The 23,835-nt window shown below is 41.8% G+C and overlaps 1 protein-coding gene across 1 annotated transcript in view; it reads right to left on the minus strand.

The window, feature by feature from the left end:
- Positions 1-23,835, minus strand: part of LOC122807587 (unconventional myosin-Vc-like) — a 1,372,167-nt gene that overhangs the window by 901,678 nt on the left and 446,654 nt on the right. The window contains exon 3 of the mRNA XM_044078500.1: positions 19,723-19,894. Within this exon, the coding sequence (XP_043934435.1) occupies positions 19,723-19,894 (172 nt within the window). The remainder of the gene's footprint in view (positions 1-19,722; positions 19,895-23,835) is intronic.

Here is a 23,835-nt window from a genome sequence, read left to right on the forward strand (position 1 = left end):
CTCCTATGCAGAGGTGTACACTAAAGCTCTGTATAACCACGTAAGCAGTTTTATAAAACTAGCTGTACTTGACTGGATTAAAACCATGTCTTGCCGAAAAAAACAAGCCACCCTGGTGGCCCCTTGTATAAAACAGGCTATACAACAAGAGAAAGAAACTAATGTCCAAGAACAAGATGGCACTGGCTCAGCAGAGGAAGAAATCCCTCTCTAGCTTAAATAAACAAATTTCCAGATCTTGTCAAGTCCTACAAGCTAATTACAAAGCAAAAATAGCCTCCCTAAATAAGGATAATCACAAGGTATTCTTTAACTACATCCAAAATCTAAAAGGGAATACCCAGCTATGAGCTGAACAAGTTGTGGATAGCACCACCCATACTCAACTGGAGGCAAGAGCCAACCTGCTAGCTGACAGATCTGGATCAAACTTCACCACCCCTGTCCTCTCCAGTCATCCCCCAAAGTACACTTGTCACCATTCCTCAGTCTATTATCTCAAGACAGCAGGTCACCTCTGCGCTCTCCAAGGTGAAGAACACAGCATCAATGGGATCAGACATCATCACAGGTTGCCTTTTAAAGAACTTAAAACATGACCTAACAGACCCACTTGGATCCCTGTTTAACCACAGCCTGCAAACTGGATATGTTCCGCAAGAATTGAGAGCAGTATCAGTAATCCCTCTGCACAAAGGGTGACCATCAACTTACCCTGGGAATTATAGGCTCATAAGCTTGACTAGCCTCATCTGCAAGTCCATGGAAAGAATCATTATGAACCTTATTAACAAGGACAAAGGTAATCTTCAAACTCTGGACCAAACCCAGTTCAGATTTGTTAAAGGTAGATCATGCTTGTTAAACATGGCTGACTTCTTTGAGAAAATCACCAAGGCCCTGGAGGAGGGAAACATATTGCATGCCACCTACCTTGACCTAGCCAAGGCATTTGACACAATCCCGCATTCAGGTATTATACAGAAATTCTCCCAATTGGGAATTAACCCCAGATGGGTAGCCAACTGGCTCACTGACAAGACACATTCTGTCATGGTGGGTGAATTCTCCTGTAGCAAAATACTAGTCACCAGTGACATACCAAAATGTTCTGTGCTGGGCCACTTAGCATTAGGAATTTATTTCTCAGACGTCCAGGCAAACTTGGATGGCCTGTGACTGAGCAAGTTCACTGACTGTAAATTGGGAGCAATCATCAAGTCTCCCAACAATGTCAATATACTGCAGACAGGGCTAACAGAGACAAATGACTGGTGCCAAACCCATGGATTAAAGCTAAATGCAAAACAAAAAATGCATTAATATTCCCTTTGGGAAAGCTGACATCTTTGCTAATCAAATTATAGACAGCACCCTCCTAAGAGTAGACCCACTGGTATGTTATCTGTGTACTCAGAATGACAGCAATCTGAACTTTGACCATCACATATTCTCAGTATTAAGGAAATCCCAATATGTGGCACACCTTATAAGTAAAAGCATCGCATCTAAATCTAAGGATGTTATAATTCTGGTTTACTAACAAAATATGGAAATGCAGTTCGACAAAAATGGGTTGGTCAAACATGTGTTCTACCAACACCTGTAATGTCGAAATGGAAATATAGGACTTCATATTAGAAAAAATGAGAACACATTTGCTAATATGAAGTCAATCTTGTGAACTGAGATTGTGGTACAGTGCAGATCAGGAAATGTTCCCTTTTTCTCACTGTAGTACAATTTCGGACTTGGTCTCTATGACATGCAGGGGGTGTGAGGGGGCACAGTCCCCCTACATGGAGGATGCATGGGGCTTGCCCCACCTGCAAAAACATTACTAGTAACATGAACTTTCGACATTGGAACTTCCGGTGTTCAAATGTTGATGCCGTGGTTCCCATTTCCGATATTTTGGTAATTCGGTATTACCAAATTCAGATACACAAGTCTGTCAGTTTATGACAAAATGTTTTGATTTTCCACATTTTGATAGTAAACCTGTAATTACATTATAATTGGCCATCATCAGACCATTAATCGAGAAAATAATGCTCCCTTTTGCATGTACCTCACCAGACACCTGCAACAAATGGAGAGACCACAGAAGTTTCTTACCAAGAAATTACAGGGTATACAAAACAAGTCTTCTGCAGAAAGACTGAAAGCCATTTCACTGTATTCTGTCTCCTACAGGTTGCTAAGGGGTGACCTGTGCATGGCTTATAGGGCAGTCTCTGATCCAGCCCTGATGGAAATGCTACACATTCATAAATCAAACTGCATGAGGGTCACTCTCCCTCCAAGGATCTTAACCTAGTCCCTGACATGAACAGGTCATGCTGGAGAGGTAGATACATCTCCCAGAGACTGCCACTTCTTTAGAACAAACTTCCAATTCATATGAAACAGAGCCCCTCCATGACCCTCTTCAAACACAACTTAGATCAATGGATGGGTGACAGCAAAATTACTCCTTGGGTGGTGCCGATGTCCCTCCTGGACAAAGGAAATCGGTATTAACTACCATAGACCCTTACCTCTGTGGACTTCACTCACCGAACCACTGATAATTGAGGCAACTTGAGATAAATATGGCTAGGCTTGTAAAGGCTCTAGGGCTGTTAGCCTTGTAACTTTCTGTGAACCTATGAACATCTTTCAAAGATGACAGAAAGTACAGTTTTGTACCTACCATAAATGTAGATGTTCGAGTGTCTTCACTGCTGCAGTCATTACACTTGAGTTATCCTGCCATCAGGCGGCCTGAGTTCCAAAGTCTTGGTCCGGCGTCTATAGCTGTCACTTCTTCCCTGACATCAGTGCGCCAGGGGTATATAAGATGCAGCCGAGGCCATTTTCTTCAGTTTTTCTTGCCCCAGATGCCAGGTGCCCCCAAAAATGGTAGGCAATACATATTGCTAATAAAACATACAAAAAAGGTAAAAATAAAACCTTCAGTAACCAGCAAATACACCACATAAGTAGTATAGGTTGAGAAGTACAGGTAAGTACCAGGTAAGAAAGAGGGGATGGCGGGTACGGACTGCAGCAGTGAAGACGCTCGAACATCTACATTTATGGTGGGTACAAAATTGTACTACGTTCATCGTGTTTCACTGCTGCAGTTATTACATTTGGGTTGAATCCCAAAGCTGAGTTAGGGTGGCTGGTTCTATAGAGGATTTGGTGTGGCTACGAGGCCCTGCAGCACTGCAGTGGCAAAGCCAGCTCTGGATCTAGAATAAAGAGGCAAATGGTAATGCTTGGTGAAGGTGTGCACTGAGCTCCAAGTTGCAGCTTCCAAGATATCTTTGGTAGGTACTCCTCTAAGGTAGGCAGTAGAAGTGGCAGTTGCCCTGGTGGAATGTGGTCTAATGTTAGTAGGTACAGGTTTTCCCATGTTGTGTGTATCAGAACCGTATACAGTGTCCTATCCACTTTGAAAAGGTCTGCTTTGAAATAGCCTTTCCCTGTCATCCTGCAGCATATGCTACAAACAATTGCTCAGTTTTTCTGAAAGGTTTTATTTTGTCCAAGTAGAAACGTAGTTGTCTGTGTATGTCCAAGGAATGCATTAGTCTCTCCCCTTTATTCCGGGGATTTGGATAAAAGGTTGGCAAGTGAATAGTTTGGTTAAGAGCCACTTTGGATACCACCTTAGGCATAAAGGAAGGGTTTGTTCTTAAAGAAACCCTGTCTTGATGAAAAATGATGAAGGGCTCCACTGCCATTAGTGCCTGTAACTCTGAGACTCTTCGTGCTGAGGTTATTGCCAGAAGCAGAGCAGTTTTCCATGATACATATTTTAATTCTGCTGAATTGGCTGGCTCAAAAGGAGGTAAAGTGAGTTTTTCCAAGACAAAATTGAGGTCCCAAGTAGGTGTTGGTGCTCTCCAGGGTGGTCTTATGTTTTTAGCCCCTCTGAGGTACTGCTTTAGCAATGGATGAGAGAAAATAGGAGAATCTGTGTTGTAATGAGCCGAGATGGCAGAGGCGTGGATCTTAATGGATGAGAAGTATGGCCCTTTGTCCAGCATCTCAGTTAAGTATTGTAGTATCTGAGGAATGTTTGGGACAAGAGGGTCAAAGCTTTGAGCCTGGTTCCAGGCACAGAATCTCTTCCACTTTTCTGAATAAGATTTCCTGGTGCTAGGCCTCCTGGCTTCCAAAATGACATCCATAACAGCTTTAGAGAGAGGTGTTGTCTGTTTGACTAATGAATCTGCCATGCAGCCAGGTTTAAGGTTTTGAGCTGACTGTGCAGGATCTGATTGTTTTGTTGAGTCAGAAGGTGTGGAATTGGAGGTAAAATCCATGGTGGGCCTTGAGCTAAGTTCTTTAAGATTGGGTACCAGTGCTGGCATGGCCAGTCTGGAGCAATCATCTGTGGTTTTTCTTGTCTGGCTTTTAGGAGTACCTTTGAAAGGAGAGGCTTGTGTGTGATACGTCCTTGTGCAGAATTTTTGTAGTTGGCAATTCAGTGTGGAGGCAAAACGATCTATGTCTGGGCACCCCCATTCTTGCGTTATCATGCTGAAAACTTGTGGATTTAGTTTCCACTCATGAGGATCCGTGATGTTTCTGCTTAAGTCGTCTGCCAGAGTATTTTTCTTTCCTGGCAGGAATTGTGCTTGCAGATGAACTTGATAAGTTAGAGCTGTGTTCCACAAGGTCATGGCTTGTCTGCATAGGGGGTATGAATGAGTGCCCCCTTGCTTGTTTATGTACCACATTACTGTGGTGTTGTCTGTCTTTAATAATAATTGTCCTGGATGCAGAAGGTCCTTAAAAGCTGTTAGGGCATTTTGTACAGCCAACGTCTCTTTTTGATTGATGTGAAGATGCATTTGGTCTGTGGTCCATTTGCCCTGAATACATTTTCCTGCCATTTGTGCTCCCCAGGCGTAGTCCGAGGCATCTGTTGTTAAAGTCTGCCTGGCTGTGGGAACAGTGAAAGGCTGACCCTTGTTGAGGTGACATGCCTGTGCCCACAATCGAAACCCCTGTTGTAGGCAGGGAATTAGTGGTATTACTGTTTCCAAACTGTGAGAGTGCTGAGTCCAAACACTTTTTAGGTACCATTGTAATTTCCTCATATGCAGTCTGGCATATGGAATTAGTAGTATGCAGGATGCCATGAATCCCAAGACCTGCAGAATTTTTCTTGCAGGGAGTTGGAACTTTGTTGCCATCAATTGAAAATACTGAGTCATTTGTCCTTGTTTATCTGGCGTGAGATAAGCCATCTGGGCCATTGTATTTAAGCTGGCACCCAGGAATATTATCTCTTGTGAGGCACTAGTTTTGACTTCTTTTCGTTTACTGTGTACCCTATGCAAATTAGCAACCTTTTTACAAACGCCAGATGCTTTAGAAGAATGTCCTTGCTCTCTGCTTGAATAAGGCAGTCGTCCAGGTATGGATATATTTGAATTCCCTTTTGTCTGCAAAATGCAATTACTGGTGCCAGGCACTTTGTGAAGACCCTGAGTGCAGTAGATAAGCCAAAGGGCAGTGCAGAGAATTGGTAGTGCATTGAACCAGCTATAAATCTGAGGTATCTTCTGCAATTTTGTCTGATAGGGACATGCAGGTATGCCTCTTTGAGGTCCAAAGTAACAAGCCAAGCCTTCATGCCCAACATGGGAAGTAGCTGCTGTAGTGTCAACATTTTGAATTTCAGAACATCCTGTTAAGTATTTAGAGTAGAAAGATCTAATATGGGTCTCCAGGGCTTTGTCCTTTCTGGGAACCTGGAAGAGTCTTGAGTAAAATCCTTGCCCTTGTTCTTGCTGTGGTACTGTTTGAATAGCTCTCATGTCCATGAGGGCTGTAATTTGCTTTTGTGCCTCTGCCCATTGATGTTGTGGCAGGTCTGGCATTCCTTTTAGCCTTGGTAAAGTGTAAAAGTGGAACCTGTAACCCTGAGACACAATATTCAGAACCCATTTGTCTTGGGTGATTGTTTGCCAATTTTGTGAAAAAAGTGCTAGTTTCCCCCCAAAGGGAGCTGCCAAAAGGGAAGGGCTTGGCATTGGAAGGTCATTGGGACTGTTTTCTGTAAGATTGTGACTTGTCTTCACCTCCTTTTGGGGCTGAAGCACCCCATGGTCTTGGTCTGTAAGAACCTTAGGGCTGAGATCTGCCTCTTGGGCGTCTGTATCTGCCTCTTTGTGGCCTGTCTGACACTGGAAAGGACCAATTCTTTGTAAGCCAATTTCTGCTAAATTGAGGTGGCTGTACCTGCAAGAAATCCTTCACTGTTTGCATAGATTTTGCCTTATCTTCCATTTTCTTTAATACCGCCTCTGCCTTAACACCAAATAAAATATCTTGCTGTAAAGGAGCATCCAATAATTTTGCCTTAACATGATCTGGTAAACTTTGTTCTTTTAACCAAGCATGCCTTCGAATCACAGATCCTGTAACTGCTGCTCTACAAGAAGCTTCTAATGAATCAAAACCACATTGCAAAGTACGTTTGCCCACTTGTTCAGCTGGATGCAATAAATCCTGCATTTTCTTGTAGTCAGGATGTTCTGCACTAGTACTCGTTTTCTGTTTTAATTGAGACAAGTATCGTTGGTATTTAAGCATGTGAAACTGGCAATTTAAAGCCCTCACTGCTAAAGTTGCAGAAGTGTAAACTTTTTTCCCCCATCTGTCTAATGCTCTAGAATCCCTGTCAGAGGGAACTGGATTTTTAGCTGTGGAAGCCTTTAACCCCTTTGGGACCCTGGGAAATAGTTTCTGGGTCAGCAGCAGGGTTTTTATAAAGAAATTTGTGAGAGTCAGGGACTCTGTAGTACCTGTCCGGCTTGACTGGAGCAGGGGGTAAAGAATCAGGATTTAAACTGGATTCAGAGAACACATCATCCACAATATCGAACACTGGTGGAATAGCAACGGGCCTGTGCTGAGGCAATAGAAGAAAGTCTCTGAGCCTTTTTTGGATTCTGAATAATCCTGGCCCTCCCAATGGAAATGCTCCCTCATGGTATGTAAAGTTTCCCCAAAAGAATAATCCTCAGGAGGAGAGGCTGAAGGTATTGATTCTTCAGCATCTAAGTCCTCATAGGGGGGTAAAGAGTATTCCTGGTCTGAAGAGGAATCAGAATATATGGAAATCTGGTCAGAGGAATCATAGTCTGTATCCTACCTAGGCCTTTTATCAGGAGTGGGATGGGAACCCCTGATCAGAGTAATTAAGTCTACGGCCATTTTGAGCATCTGTTTTTTAGGCATGGAGGCCTGTCCAGGTGAATGCTGTACTTGTTTCTTTGTCTTTAATGGAGTTTTAGACTTGGCTGTAGTTTTAATGGTAAGTTGAGAAGGTCTGAAAACACCCTCAGAAGCAGATGCCTGCTCAGCGGCTCCGGACCCATCTGAAGGGTTAGTCTCTGAAGGCCCAACACCCTGAGTATCCATGTGGGAGTCGGTAGCTGCCTGTGGCTCTGAGTTAGTGGGTGTCAGGGGCTGCGAAAGCACCTCACTGAGAACCGGTGAACCGGTGACTGGCCTAGAAGAGGCTTCGTCATCAGTTTTGGAACTCGGCTGCCTGTCCTTATCCTTGTCTGTGCGTTTTTTGTGCATTCCGGTCGTCGGTTGTTCCGACGGCATGGTGTAATTAAATCTTCGGCCAAAGTAATGGTGAGCAAAATCAAACCGGCGTTTTATAGTGCGTTTGTTAAATCTAGCACAAAACCGACAACTAGTGACGTCGTGATCTGGGCCTTGGCATGGAATACAGTAAGAATGAAAATCCTTATGAGGTATTTGCTTCCCACAAGAAATACGATTATTAACTTTTACTGACATCGGTCTGAGGCAAGAAAAAGTTTCCCCAATGGGGTACTTAGCTTTATTGAAGACTTTGGTTCTGAAGATCGAATTTGAAATCTCAGGAGTCGGCCGACTGGCACTTGCAAACTGCTTTTGCTTCAGGCACCGTGTGGCAAGAAAGACTGAAGAAAATGGCGTCGGCTGAATTTTATATACCCCTGGCACACTGACGTCAGGGAAGAAGCAACAGCAACCAACGCCGGACCAAGACTTTGGAACTCAGGCCGACTGCGGGCCCGCCTGATGGCAGGATAGCCCAAGTGTAATGACTGTAGCAGTGAAACACAATGAACATCTGGAAGAGTGGGTGAAGGTTTTGGAAATCCTTTATGTAACACCTCATAGTATTTTCTGAAAGACTAAAAACCTCAGTGTTGTTCCACTGGAAACACTGACACATTCCAGAAGTAGTTTCAGGGAAAGAAAAAAAGAACCTGCCACAGGGGGAATCAGAAATTGAGCTCTCCTCTGAGTCTGAATCCAATTTCTGAGGAGAAAACCTTAAATCTGTCCCCTTCATCTTACTGTCCAGATTAATGATCTCAAATTTTCTTCACGAAAAATGACATCTCTCTTTCATTTACCAAAAAACACCTCATAAGTAATTAATTCAGCTCAAATTTCCCCCCTCTCTCCCCTCCTTCTGTCTTCAAGATATACTTGAAACTGTCTCACCTGCAGCTATCACATAAGAAGTCTTAAAGTGGTATCAAAAGCTAAAAATACTGCATTGACGGATCCTGACAATATTCCTAGATACATTTTAAATGGCATGAAGCAAGACTTAGCCACAACCCTAACAGCATTGTTCAATCTCAGCCTATGTACAGGTTCTGTACCAAGTGAATGAAGAACTGCTGTAGTCACTCTCCTGCATAAGGGAGAACCTTCCACAGACCCAGGCAATTACAGACCCATATGTCTGACCAGCCTCATATGCAAAGCCATGGAAATACTTATCATGAAATTAATCAATCAGTCAGGACATAGGGAACCTGCAATCAGTAGACCCATCTAAGTGTGGATTTTGTCAAGGGCAGGTCATGCTTACTCAATCTGGTGGACTGTTTTGAAAAGGTAACCAAAGCAATGGATGAAGTTGCAACAGTACACATCACATACCTCAACCTGGCTAAAGCTTTTGCTGCAATTTCACACTCAGGCATAGTAAAAAAGATAAATAAAGCCCTATGGGTTCTACTGGACTGCCAACTAGATTACAGAAAGGACAATAATAACCAAAATAGGGGAAGATAACTGCACAAAGAGACCAGTCACCATTGGAGTCCCACAAGGTTCTGTGCTGGGACTTTCCTGTTTGGCATCTACTTTTCTGAAGTAAAAGCCAATAGCAAAGGGCTCTGAATATGTTTGCAGATGACTGCAAGCTTGGACCACTTATTGAATTCCCAAACGACTTTCTCATCCTACAGGAAGGGTTGTCTCAAATAAATAACTGGTGACAAAATGTATCCATTCACAACCCCTCTTTTACATATGGGGTCAGGGTGTCAAATCAACAATGACAATCATCTAGAGCCAAGGTTTACACTGCTGGGTGGCTAGCCCTGCCATGGTAGTTCTTCCACACCATGCACTCATACTTGTGGCCAACTTAGAGTGCCAAATCCACCTAATACATATCTTTGGAATGTGGGAGGAAACTGGAGTACCCAGAGGAAACTCATGCAAACACAGGGATGACATGCAGACTCCACAAAGAAGGCACCCCAGCAGAGAATTGAACCGAGGATCATCTTGCTGTAAGACAACACTATCCCCCTGTGCCACTGTGCTGCCCCAACTGGTGTCAAAATCACAGTCAAACTAAATGCCAAAAATGCATTACTGTATCTTTTGAGAAATCCTCTACCCCAAGGAGCCATCACATTGACAATATCATCCTAAGAGCTGACCTCATTATTCAGGGTTTGGGAACTTATGTGGACAGTGACCTAACGTTTGACCAACATGTTTCTATTGTTGTAAGAAAGTCCTTCTACACTGCACAGCTTATAAACAAAGAAATTATGTCTAGATCTAGGAAAGTCACTGTCCCCCTTTAGTCAGCCGTCATTAGGACAATCAATATACCTGTCCAGACACCTGCAGTAACTGAAATGCCCACAGAGATACCTTACTACAAGGATACAAGGCCTAAACAACATGTCCTACATGGACCGATTCAAAGCCCTGTCCCTAAACTCTGTATCCTACAAACTGCTAAGGGGTGACCCATGTCAGGCATACAAGTCATCCTCCAACCCATTGATGGATTTACTGCCATCAGCAAGTCATATGGCATCAGAAATACTTGGTCTAGGGATCTAAACCTCTTCTGCAGCATCACCAGAATGGTTTGGAGGGACAGGTATATTTCAGAATATACCAATACTGTGGAACAGACTCACCAGCCACATAAAACAAAATTCATCCCTGTTCATTTTCAACTGCAACTCAGATCTATGGATGGGAAACAGAAATTTTACCCCAGGACTGCCTCCTGCCCTACCAATGGACAGATGCAGCTCCTAAATGCTTTATCCCATGCATAGATCCCCACAAATTAGCTATGGTATGATCCAAGTTATTCTCATTAAGTGGTTACATATATAAATATCAGCCATGGGATGGGCAAAGCCAATTTAAAACCAAAAGGGATAATTTATTTTGAGAACGCTAGCCTAGCACTTAGTTATGAACTTAAGAACCTAGAAGGCGGCTCAATAGCCAGAATTAAACCCTGAGCCAGACCCAGTAAACTACTCCTGTCTAAGGAAATTTGAGAAGTATTAGATACATGTTTGGTTTTCTGTTTTTTTTTTTTACATTAAAAAAAAAAAAGCGGGCCAACAATGGTATTAAGGGTAGCAGCAGAATCCCCAGGGATGGACACAACAGGGAAGCCTTCTTTGTTCCCTCCCCCAGGACTGACAAGTGTGGCTCTCCCTTGCCTCTTCCTTGCCCACTGAGGGGACCCCAACAGCTTCAGAGGACATGACTAACTCGTATTCCATAGTGGCTATTAGTGTTATACCACATGTTACGAATGATCTGAAGAACAACTAATGACAGCAGCAGTGTCACCCACCTTCAGCTGAGGCAGACTGTTAACAAGCTGTAGTGGCAAACTCGTTTGCTTGATTTATTTTAAGTTCAATAGTTGTAGAGTCTTTAAAAATAATACAAAAATAACTACAATTTAAATAACTGTACCAAATTAGACATAATATGAAAACATTGGTTAAGAATAGACACAAGTTACATGATAATGATTTAATAGTTAAAGAGAAATTGTAGCCAGCTTATAAAGAAATTAAAAGTAAGTTGGTATAATACAAACAGGAATTGCAATATGAAGTGAGAGAAAGGCAGGCTTATAGTATATTTGAAGAGAAAGCCAAAGAAGAGAAACTGACAGAAGTAAGGAAGTAAGTGAGGAAAGGAAACTAAGGAAAAGTAAGGTATGAATAGGTATCTGTTCACGTTTAGAGATATAGTTTATCCTGGTGTTGAGCAAGAACAGAGCCACTTTTTGACTATGAAGTCTTTCAGAATGGTTTTGAAGGATGGGAGGGGGGCTACTGACCTCATGGATAGAGATAAGGAGTTCCAAGCCTTAGCAACATAGTACAAGTACAGACAATGCCCAACAGAATTGATATACTTTTTGGACAGACAGGAATTTTTGGTCATTGGATCACAATGACCAACTAGTAACATAGTTGTGTAGAATGTTATTTAGTGTTGGGCCGGCAGACACATTATGTATTATTTTATAGGTGGTAAGAAGCTGTGCATATGCCAGTTGATGGGGTAGTTCTAACCAATGTAGTCTTTTTAATGCTATAGGTATCTGAAAGGGGTACTTGCTACAAATTTAGCAACTTTGTTACAATATTGTTCAAATTTTGATTTTTGTGATGCCTAAAAGTTAGTAAAGATGGGAGCACCATAAAGAACTGTAAGGAGGAGATAAGTAGTGCAATTGTAGCTTTACTTACATCAGTGAGAACGTTTTTAGTTCTGTAAAGCATCCCTAGTTTTTGATGATTTTTTTCTTGTGCGGTTTTGTATACTCAGTTCAAATTTAAGATCATACAGTATCACCCCTAATAATTTGCTATGAGAAGTGACTTCAATGGTTGTATTATTGAGAGAAAGGACTTTAAATTTTATCATGGGGAAGGGATTTGGGGAAAAAAACAGCCTTTTTTTTTTTTTTTTTTTAAGGACTGTGCATGAGTTGTGAGTTACAAAGTCATGTTTCAGTTTCTGTTAAAGCTTCCTGAGTAATTTTTTGTGGTGTGCCATGAATGATTGAATGATGTTAGATGTGCAAATGAGTGTGGAGTCATCTGTGTACTGTATTAGGGTGGCCTGTTGTGTGGAGAGTGCTGGTGAGAATGTTAAAGAGGAAAGGACCAATGTTAGAACCTTGTGGTAAACCAGTGGTGACTAGGAGGTAAGGAGAGAGGGTGGGGTGCCATTTTATTGACTGACACCTACTGGACTGATAGCTTTTGAACCATAGATGAGTGGGTTGACAGAGACCCAATGAGGACATCTGAAGTAGACGTTTGCTGTGACAAACTGTTTCAAAGGCTTTAGACAAGTCCAGAGATAAGGAGGAGGCTGGTTTGCCTTTACCTCTAGCTTTATTGACAATAGCTAAATAGGTTAAATAGGGGGTGTAATAGGTTAGAAGTGCAATACTAGTACTATGGGAAGGATGGAAGCCACGTTGTGTGGGTGGACAGGAGTTTGCCCTGCAGTACACAGTTTAGCAATTGTTTTTGAATATATTTTTCAAGCATTTTGGAGATGGGGATAAGATTGCTGAGGGTCTAAAGTTTGTAATGTCTGTTGAACTTCCTCCTTTGTGCAGATGAATAATAGGTGACTTTTTCCAGAGACAGGGAATGTGGGATTCCTGGACTGACCTATTTATAAGGCTTGAGAAAGGGGAGGTAATGCTTTTGGCTACTATTTTAAGGTACTAGCTTGGAAGATCATCAGCTGAAATAGAGCACTGTTTGAGTTTAAATAAGAGTAGTTTTATACAGGGTGTGGACACAGGTGTGAAGGTTTATTTTTATTTATTTTATTTATTTTATTTATTTTACATTTGTTTACCGGGCTAGTCCAACCGGATACATGTCCATTTTCAGTGGAGGCCCGGGGAGAAAAGCTCCACTACATACTACTTAACAATATCAAGATATACATGAATATACAATAATAGGAAAAAAAACATATGCAATAAACCTGCAAACAGGTTGTATAGACTTTTGAGTACAATCTAAATCTTAGGATGGTAAAAAAAAAAGAAAAGATGAAGAACATTAAATACTCTGTTAGAGTTTGTAGATAAGAAGAAAGAAGAAAGGTTGTTAAGGAATCAGATAAAAATGGAAAAAAAAAGAGATAGCTAACCAGGGTTATTACATGAACATAGCCAATGGTTATTTAGGAAGAATTTTAGTTTAGTTTGAAATAGGGAGAGTGAAATTAGGGTTGTGAGGTCTTGTGGTAGCTTGTTCCATATTTTGCCAACTGAGTTGGAAAATGTGGAGTCACCTGCTGAGTTTTTAGATAGGGAGGTTTGGACCAGTATTTTGTTGGTGGAGCGTAGGTACCTCTGATTGTTATAGGGTGTTACGAGGGTGGAGAGTATTGGGGTGTTGTCAGGGTGATGTAGGGCATTATGGGTAATAGTGAGTTGATAGTATTGTATAAGGTGGGGTAGTTCCAGCCACCCAAGTTTTTTAAGATTTAAACAATGATGAGTTCTATATGGAGAGGCAGTTGCAAATCTGGCTATGTTATTATATGATGTAGTGAGTTTGTTAAGATTATGCTTAGAAAGATTTGTGTATATGGAGGAAGCATATAAAAGGGTTGAGATTAAGTGGGTTCTAGCTATTGTAGTTCTGGCTTCAGAAGTAAGAAAAGATTTGATTCTGTAGAGAGAGCCTAGTTTTCTGTTGGTAGATTTTATTGTAAGGTTAATATGGTTGTCAAATTTTAATTGACTGTCAATAGTAATACCCAAGAGTTTTGTTGTTTGGTCAGGAAAGATAATGGTCCCATTATCAGATGTCAGCGTAAAATGGATAGAGGAAGACAAGTGGGTGAAAGTGGATGTGGTGATACTTGGCTGCTGAGCAGGGTTAGGATTAGATGTTGGAGAATCCTTGGTTACAGATGCTATATTATCTATAAGATAAAAGATGAACTGCATTGCGGTTTGAAGAGATGAATTACTGGGAAAGTAGTTAGGGTTGAATTTATGTCCAGGATGCAAGATTTCTTTAATGTCTGCCTAGAATTTTTTAGGGCTGTGTTTACTATTATCCTGAAAGTTTTGTAGTATAGCTTTTTTGTCTTCATTAATTTGCTTTCTGGTATGACTGCAAAACGTTCTGACATTTTCAAGATATTATGGTGATTTATAAGTTTGCCATTCTTTCCATGTTTTTTTCTCTATCCTGCATTAGCATTCCACTTTTTTTGGACAGCAAACTGCATTACTTGTTTTTAGTCTCTTCCTTCTAGGAGGTACAATGCTATTCAGGATATTCAGGAAAAGTTGTATTGAATTCATTTACAGCATCACCTAAGGGAGGATTTTTTGGAAGTTCCATTTAATAGAAGACACAGTAGTAATTAACATTTCTCGGTTAAACTAGGAAAGGTTGCACATTGTTTTATAAACATGCTGCTTAAGTGGATGTGTGAAAAATTTTCTTTTTGTGGCGGGAAAAACTGACCATGTGACCAGTAGTTTGTTCCATGGTCAAGCTGAAAATGGCACATTTTTTCCAGGGGAAAACAAGCAGCAAAAGCCACAAAAACTTTTTTTTTTTTTTTTACATAAAACATAGTAAAACTTTTGCCAGCTCCCAAAAGTAAAATAAACACAATTTATCCACAGACAAATGGCTTTTGATAACTCTGAACAACTCTGAAACTGACAAGAAAAAAAGAGTGCTCTGTTATTTATTTATTATTTATTTCCAGTTTGATTACTGGGAAGTCCACTGGGTCAGAGTGACCTGTTTTCAGTGGAGGCCCGGGAAGAAAAGCTCCAAGATACATACATAATACAGATAAGGCACAGAAATACATGAATGTCAGTCTTACATAATATGGAAACAGTTACAAGTAAGTACCTTGGGAATATGCATAATAAGCAGAAAAGCATTGAGTGTGAACTTATTGTTTATACATTTTCTTTAGTGTGCACACTCAGATATTAGGTGAGAAGATGTTTTATATAAAAAACAAGTAATCTCCGTGGTATCCCCGAAGTCTCAAAACAACCCACTAAAGTGTAGTGGGTCCAAAAACAAAACAGTGCAAGAAACTTCTCTGTGTGGAAGATTTTCAGTCCATATATTTCTAGTTAATCACTGTATATTAATTAGATCAGACAATTTGCTACTTCTACTACTATTGTCTGATCTGATTAATATACAGTGATTAACTAGAAATATATGGACTGAAAATCTTCCACACAGAGAAGTTTCTTATACTGTTTTGAAGATGTTTTATATACATACTTTTAAGTAAATTGAGGATATACTATACATGCACAATTTCAGAAAAGAAATTAGTAATAGAAAGCTATATACAATATTTACAATGTTGAACCATAAGAAATAAACAGCTAATAGAGAAAGGAGAGCAAAGAAAATGCTCGTGGGAGCATAGCTGAAGGAGAGTTACTGGGATTATCAATAGCTATTGTTATTGTACTGATAGTTATTGAAAGCTAATGGAAAAGGGAGAGCTTAGAAAATCCTCATGGGAGCGTAGCTGAAGGAGAGTTACTGAGGTTATCGATAGCTATTGTTATTGTACTGATAGTTATTGATAGCTAATGGAGAAGGGAGAGTTTAGAAAATGCTCGTGGGAGCATAGCAGAAGTAGAGTTATTGAGGTCTCAGGAACCTGAGGGGGAAAACCCCCAGGAGCATAGCTGAAGTAGAGTTGTTGAGGGCTTAGGAACCAGAGTGGGACCCCCTCCCCCCCAGAGGAATGGACTGAGGAAGATTAGGCTGGATGGTGGCAATTGCATTTCCATTTTGTGGCCAGGTGTTTGGTAAGCTGAGTTTTGGAGTTTTCTAAGTTTGGGATGGTTTTTAGAGAGGGAGGAAGGGAATTCCATTTTTTGCCTACAGAGACAGCGAGGACAAGTTGGCCTGCTGTACTTTTGGGTTTGGGGATAGCAATTAGGTTTTGATGATCAGATCTGAGAGTTCTACTGGGGGTGTAATGGGGGAGGATATTAGTTAGCGCTGGACACTTAGTTGGGAGATATACAAGTCTGTGTGCAGTGGCGAGTTGGAGGAAATCTAAGTAGTTTGGGAGTTCAAGCCACTTTAGGGATCTTAGGGTAAGGCAGTGATGGGTAGAAGGTTTAGATTTGGTAGCAAATTTTGAGATTTTGTTGTGACAGTCCATTAAAACACAAACTCCTAGCTTAAAAATAACATCCCTGAAAATGTACTGACAGACGCACCTTTTTTAATGAAAGGCTTTTCCCCAAGGGAACTTATTTGCTTAGCAAAGGAACACCGCTATCTGAGTGCCGATACTCAAAAGTTTCACAGCAGCGTACTCTTTTGGGTCAGAAAAGCTCTGAAGGGCTTGGCGCCCAAACCTGTCTTTATAGTCAGCTCAACTTAAGCTGACTGACTGAGTGTGCAGATGATGGCTTGAAGCTTTGGAAGCCATCTGGTTGTTATAGTCTAAGTAGGATATAATCCATATAGCCAAGGCTACTGCAGCAGTGATTAATATAATGAACATCATTTCCTGTTACAAGTTAATTACCTCTCCCATAATTCATAGTTTCATAGGTTTTTACTAGGCCAACAACCACAAGGGCCTTTTTAAGCCTAGCCATCCATTCCAAATCTCTGACACATTCTGATACCCTTGATAAGTGTATGCATGGACCTGGGAGATGAACCACTTATAGGTTACCTGTGTCCATTAGAGACACAGGTGCCAAACCAGAAATTAATTTCCAGTTTCCCATCCAATTGTCCAAGTTGCACTTGAATTGCTCTAGGGAAGAAGTCTGCTTCACATGGATGTGTAGCTTGTTCCATAGACAGGGTAGTGTCTAGGATTCATACCCATCTCTTCAGCAGGTTCTATTTATATCACTGGCAAGGTTTTAATCTTTAGAACGAGTACTTATGGTGCTGTTTGTTTTGTGGATATGCAGGAGGTCCATCAGAGTGGGGTCTGACAATGCTTTTAAGCTTCTTAAATAGTAGTTAAAGGTGGAATATAATACATAGCAATGTAATCCTCCTTCCTTGCCAACAACCCCTTAATACCATGAAGATATGCTAGTGGAGTGGGAGGAAATGAAACATAACCATAGAATTCAACAGCAGCACAGTCAATGTCTAGCTAGCCTGAGAAAGCTAAACATCTATAGTCTCTGCAGGGAGGGAAGGGACCAGAGCAGGTCGCAGAATATATCTAAGGGAACTCTGAATTTAAAAGGGCATCATTTAAACAATTTTACTTTATGTACACTCCCAAAATGCAAAACCCACACACACTCACTAGGAAGCTTTGAGCTAAGACAGTGGAAATGGGTGTCACTAAACTATGGAATAAAGACACAGGAAATCTAACTTGTGAACAGTTAACATAAAGCAGAGGTAGCAGAGACCTTCTATCAAACCCTATATGGTCAGCAGGAGGTCAAAGCCAAACGGGACAAATATGTCAATAGCTTCTATTCTGACCAGAACCTCCCTTTAGTACTGTCAGAGGAAGCAGAGAGGTGATTATTCACTATAGCTACTATGGAGGACAGGAGAAGTTTAACTAAGCAAGCACATGGCTAAGACTCCTGCAATGGAAGGCCTTCTGGTAGAGTTATGAAAGAAAGGGGGAGAAGCCTTGGTGACAGTCTGGGTAATGATTTTCAGCAAAGTCCTGCAGGAAAGACAAATACCACCATCTTGGGGGGCATAGTCATGCTGGGGGCCCCAACAGGAAAAATTAGCATTATATGCCTATGACCTTATTTTTAGATCTGGTTAGACTTTAAGAGGCCCTCCCAACATTGCTTGGTAATATTCAAAGAACTAGCAGACATCTCAAGTTATAAAGTAATTGTAAGGAAGACTGTTCCCATTCCCATTCCAGTAAACTATGTCCCAACCATGGAAACAGTACAGCAATACCCCTATCTGTATCTCCGAGGTTGGTTCACCAGAGGGAGTTTTGACTCTCACAAGACTACTTGAGTAGCAGTGTGCAATAAGTGTCTCAGTCACATCAGGAGGTGGAAGATACTGGTGCTTGACCTGGATAATAAAGTTAGTGGCATTAAAATGTTTATACTCTCACAAATTCTGTATGCTGGGCAAATCTTCCTGTTTTTCCTATAGCTGAATTTTTTAGCCAGAGATTGAGAAAATGTGAGAAAGTTTATCGGGGGATCCAAAAAACCTAAGAGCAGGCTGGGATACACTTTATCAACCAGAAAAGAAGGGGGGGCTGACTTTTCTGGACCTCAGATGTTACCTTACAGTTACTCAGATCAGGTGGGTCTATTTAATGCAGGACCCAGACCAGAAGGTAAGTTGGAACAAATGACACTTCTCCAGGGGCAATTTGAACCCCCTTCTAGTCAAATGGAGATTTTGGTCACAGTATTCTGAGGGGCCAGGGCAAAGTCTTACATAAGGGTAATGTTGGTTGCTTTCTAGAAAATAGTTGGACAAGAGAGGTAGACTCTTTCCCCCCTCCGGCTTATTCTAGTAGGCATGAGTCATGGAATGTTCTGTTCCAGTCCTTTACTATACCAGCTGGGCATTTCAGAAAGAGACATTGACCTACTTCAAAAAAACTGGCCTAAAAAGGAGAACTGACTACTTGGGAAGAGTCTAAATATTCTCTAAAATTGAGCCCCGGTGACTTTTTGATATGCACTGCCCTTAGGGCAGGATGAAAATAGTATGGTAAGCCCCTGCTAAGAGGAGGGGACCCTAGTCCAGGTTTAATCAAGATGCTAATAGAGGCAAAATCTAATAATGGAACAACCAGAGGTTTAGTGAGTAGATTACATAAATGATCACCAAAGAGAATGATACTTTTCCATCTTGGAAACAAGACTGGAAACTCACAGACAGGATCTGGAGAATATTTGTCTTGCCCCTAAGACAGCCACAAAGATCCAAGAAATTCAGAACATTTGGGTGGAAGCATCTGCACAAATATTTCTACACCCCTGACAAGATGCATAAAATGAACCCAGCAGTGACTCTGCAATGTTGGAGGTTTAAAGAAGATATAGTAAGGGACTATGAATATATCTTTTAGGCCTGTCTGAAATTAAAGGGCGTCCTGAATCATACCCAGATTTTTATTAGATATTAGGTAGCAAGTGGTCTTTCATGAGGGAAATTTTCTTGCTTATCAAGGCAGGAAGAGGTAGAATCCTAAGATCCATGAAGCAGCTGATTCAATTAATTTTTTTAGTTTCCAAGAAGGTGTTAATGAGACAGCAGATATCCACCAATGTCTCTAACACTGCCATGACAATATCCATAATCAGTGGCATAAAAGGCATGGAGACAAGAAAGAGGAAAAAATAAGGCATTTTGCTATGACTAAATATGACCACTAGAGACTGCAGTGAAGCAGTACACTACACAAGTAAACTTTACTTCATCCTGAGGGGGGCTGCTTCAGGAGCCATTCCTAATGAATGAAACTGTATACATTAAGCTAGCTGGGGGCACACTTCATGTTACAGTAAGTGACATACATGCACAGTTTGTCTATGTGCATCATTCTGATATCTGAAAAGTTAGAATCTACATGTCAAAAACTTACCACAATAGGTGTAGATAAGTTTAGATTCCACAAATCGAACTTTGAGATTATGGAGAACAGCAGGATCATGGAGATAACTCAGTGCTGTAAGGTCATTTTCAGCTACAAGAATATCAGGATTTCGCAGATGAGGAAGGATTTTTTTCTCAGGATCCACATGGTATTTTAATTCCTATAGTTTGTAATTAAAGATAATAATAAGAAAAAAGGTTTTACTAATACATTATCTTACAAAATTGCTAACATCTTGTTTTTATTTATTTAGATCTGTTGATAAGGGTACCTGCTTTAGGCTTAGCACAGGAAATGAGAAAAAAAACATTTCAACAACAGTCACCAAGTAATATTTACACCAGAGAAATGCAATAATATTCAATAAAATGAAAATGAATGCCTTGAATGCACAAAAACACTTACAGACAAATATTAGGTTCCTTTACACAGAAAATAATAAGAAGTTATGTACCTACCATAACGTTCCATGTTAGTTGTCTTCTTCTCGCCTTCTTTCTTGCTGGATGGGTTCGGAGCCAATCCTCGGCTCCGACTCGGCCAATACTAAAGCTCGAGAGCTAATTCCACCGGCTCGAGGCTCCCCTATATCCCACAATGCTAGGCAGTAACTACTCAGATCTCGTTTGATAGCTATACCAAGCAATCCTAGACTCCATAGAATGGAGTAGGGAAACCCACCTCAAAACAATCTGCGTAAAAAGTATCGCAGACCTCAGAAAGGATAAAAGAGGTGGAAGAACGTGTGGGAATGACGACTTCCAGAGGAAGAACACAAACTGAATTCCTGTCAGTCTGTCCAGGCTTGGGGGAAGGAGGGTGGGACGCAAGAAAGAAGGCGAGAAGAAGACAACTAACATGGAACGTTATGGTAGGTACATAACTTCTTAATGTTAAGTTGTCAATCTCGCCTTCATTCTTGCTGGATGGGACCGCATCCCTAGCACCTTATCCCGGGTGGCCTATCGGAACAGACTCTTGAGAACAGTGGAACCAAAACTGGCACGGCTTCTGGAAATCATGTCCAATTTGTAATGTGAAATGAATGTATGAGTAGAAGCCCAGGTGGCTGCTGCACAAATGGAATCTATTGGCAGCCTATCCTGAAAAGCTACGGATGTAGCTAATGCCCTAGTTGAATGAGCTCTAGGTCTTGAGGGTAGTTTTTGATGTCTGATCTCATGGATGAAGGTAATTGTAGAGGTGAGTCATCTAGAGACGGATACTTTAGTAACTGGAAGGCCCAATTTCCCTTCCACATATGACAGAAACAATTGATTAGATTTCCTGAATTGTTTATTCCTGTCTAAGTAATATCTAAGTTGGCGATGAACATCCAAAAAAATGTAGCTTTTGTTCCGACCTGTTTGAATAGTTAGGGAAAAAGACGGGGAGATCAATAATTTGGTTTAGGTTTATTTGAGAGGAAACTTTAGGCAAAAAGGATGGATTAGTACGGAGGGATACCCTGTCTATGTGAAACAGTAAGTAAGGAGGACGACTGCACAGAGCATGGAGTTCAGATACCCTTCTCGCTGAAGTTATAGCTACCAGAAAAAGTGTCTTCCAAGAAAGCAACTTCAGAGAACATGAAGCCGCCGGTTCGAAGGGGGGTAGGATTAAAGATGCCAGAACCAAGTTCAAATCCCATTGAGGCGGGGGATCTTTGATTGGAGGTTTGAGAAGAAATACGCCCCTTAAAAAGGCTTTACAGAGTTTGTGAGCCATGATGCTAGACTCCGGGACACCAACATGAAAATTAGATATGGCAGCCAATTGAACTCTAATGGTAGATGCAGATGATCCTAAATGAAAGAGTTCTGCTAGAAAATCTAGAATAGACTGGATAGGTGCTGTAAAGGGATCTGTGTTTTTTGACGTTGCCCAAAAGGAGAAGCGTTTCCATTTGCTACTATAAATCTTCCGGGTAGAAGATTTATGAGAGGCTATCAAGATATCTCGGACCGAGCGAGATATTAAGGGAAGCCTGGCTAAGGTTGGAATCGGAGAAACCACGCTGTGAGGTTTAGAGAGGGCAGAGATTGGTGCAGCTGACCCAATTGGTGGGTTATCAGATCTGGTACTGGGTCCAGATGCCAAGGCTGCTCCAAAAGGTAATGATGAAAAAAGGGGAACCATATCTGTCGAGGCCAGTAAGGGGCAATGAGGATCATTGTCACTCTCAGGCGATGGCTTTCTGAATTAGTTGAGATATCAGTGGAAAGGGGGGAAAGGCATATAGAAGTCCCCAGGGCCAATCGTGGACTAGAGCGTCTCTGGTGGGATGGCCTGGTAACGGGAAGAGAGTGAAGAAGTCGTGACACTTGCTGTTTTGGGGAGTAGCAAAAAGATCGCAGCAAGGCTGGCCCCATTTTAGGAATACTTCTTCTAGAATTGATTTCTTTAGAGACCACTTGTGGGGCATGAGAATTGCCCTGCTCAATTTGTCTGCAATAACGTTGGATTTCCCGGGAATGTGCATTGCTATCAGAAAACGCTGAGAAGAGATCGCCCATTGCCAAAGTCTGAGTGCCTCTCGACATAAAGGGTATGATCTGGTTCCGCCTTGTTTGTTGATGTACCACACTATGGACATGTTGTCCGTTTGAATTGCAATAGTCCCAGTGGGAAGAGAGTCGTGAAGGGCTTGCAACGCTAAAAGCACTGCTCTCATCTCTAAGACATTTATGTGCAAGTGGCACTCGAAAGGTTGCCACGTGCCTTGGACTGTCCTGCCCTGATAATGCCCCCCCACCCGATCAGGGAGGCATCTGTTGTCAACGTGGCGACTGGGGGGGGGGTGAAGGGTCTTCCTCGGAGAAGTTGAAGTGATGTGATCCACCAAGACAGTTGATTCTTGCATGATTGAGTTATCAATATGGTATGGGACATCGGGAGCTGTTGAAAGGACCATTGAGTAAACAGCATCCATTGGAGGATCCTCATGTGAAAGCGAGCTAAGGGAAGAAGGGGAATAGCTGCTGCCATGAGTCCTAACACCTTCAAAACTAGTCTGGCTTTGACTTTGTTGCATTGTAAGAGAAGGGAAACTTGGTTCCGAATGTCTGACACTCTCTGCTCTGTGAGTCTGGCTGAAAGATTGAGTGTGTCTAAGGTTGCGCCTATAAAGGTAATAGATTGACAAGGCGACAAGGCAGATTTTTCGAAATTTATCGAAATGCCTAGAGCTTGGCAAGATTAGATGGTGAAGTCCCTGGACAGAAGAAGCTGATGTCTGGTGGTGGCGGTAAGGAGCCAGTCGTCTAAATATGGAAACACCTGAAATCCTTGACGTCTCAAGTGAGCCGCGACCACTGCCATGCATTTGGTGAACACACGGGGGGCTGTAGTGAGACCAAAGGGCAGGGCCCTGAACTGGTAGTGACTGGCTCCCAGCCTGAAGCGGAGATATCTCCTGGAGCGTTTGTTCATCTTGATGTGGTAGTACGCGTCCTGAAGATCTATTGAGCACATCCAATTGTCCTGACCCAAGAAGGGTAGAATGGACTGTAGCGTGACCATCCGGAACTTTGTTTTCCTGACATACTTGTTTAAGTAGCTGAGATCCAGTATGGGTCTCCAGTCCCCTGTTTTTTTTGGTACCAAAAAGAATTTGGAGTAGATTCCGGATCCTTGCTGGTCTGCCGGGACTGATTGGATAGCTCTTTTTGATAGCAGCTTTGAAATTTCTAATGCTGCTTGTTCCCTTAGACCGGGTGGAACGTCTGGAAGGGATCTTTTGGGTTGGGTTGGGATGTGAATAAAGGGAATTTTGTAACCCTCGGATATGATCGACTGTACCCATTTGTCTTGAGTAAGGGAAAGCCAGGCTTTTGGGTACAGGGATAACCTTCCCCTGACTGCCTCCGAAGGTGGACAGCCGGGCAACCCCTCAGGGATGCTGAAATGGTTTATCAGAGAACATTTCTCTGCTACCCTGGTTTTGCGGACCTCCTCTGCCTCTAGGGTGGCGTCTATTATTATTCCCCCCTCTGCCTCTAGAGGGGAATCGGCCTTGTGCGTCAGATGAGACTCCCTGGGATTGTTTGCGAAACCACATCTTTCCTCCCCTCTGACCTTTGGGATAGGGTCTAGAAGGGG

This window comes from Protopterus annectens, chromosome 7.part1 (genome assembly GCF_019279795.1).
Source record: "Protopterus annectens isolate FY-2018-M chromosome 7.part1, PAN1.0, whole genome shotgun sequence".
Taxonomy (NCBI): Eukaryota; Metazoa; Chordata; order Ceratodontiformes; family Protopteridae; genus Protopterus; species Protopterus annectens.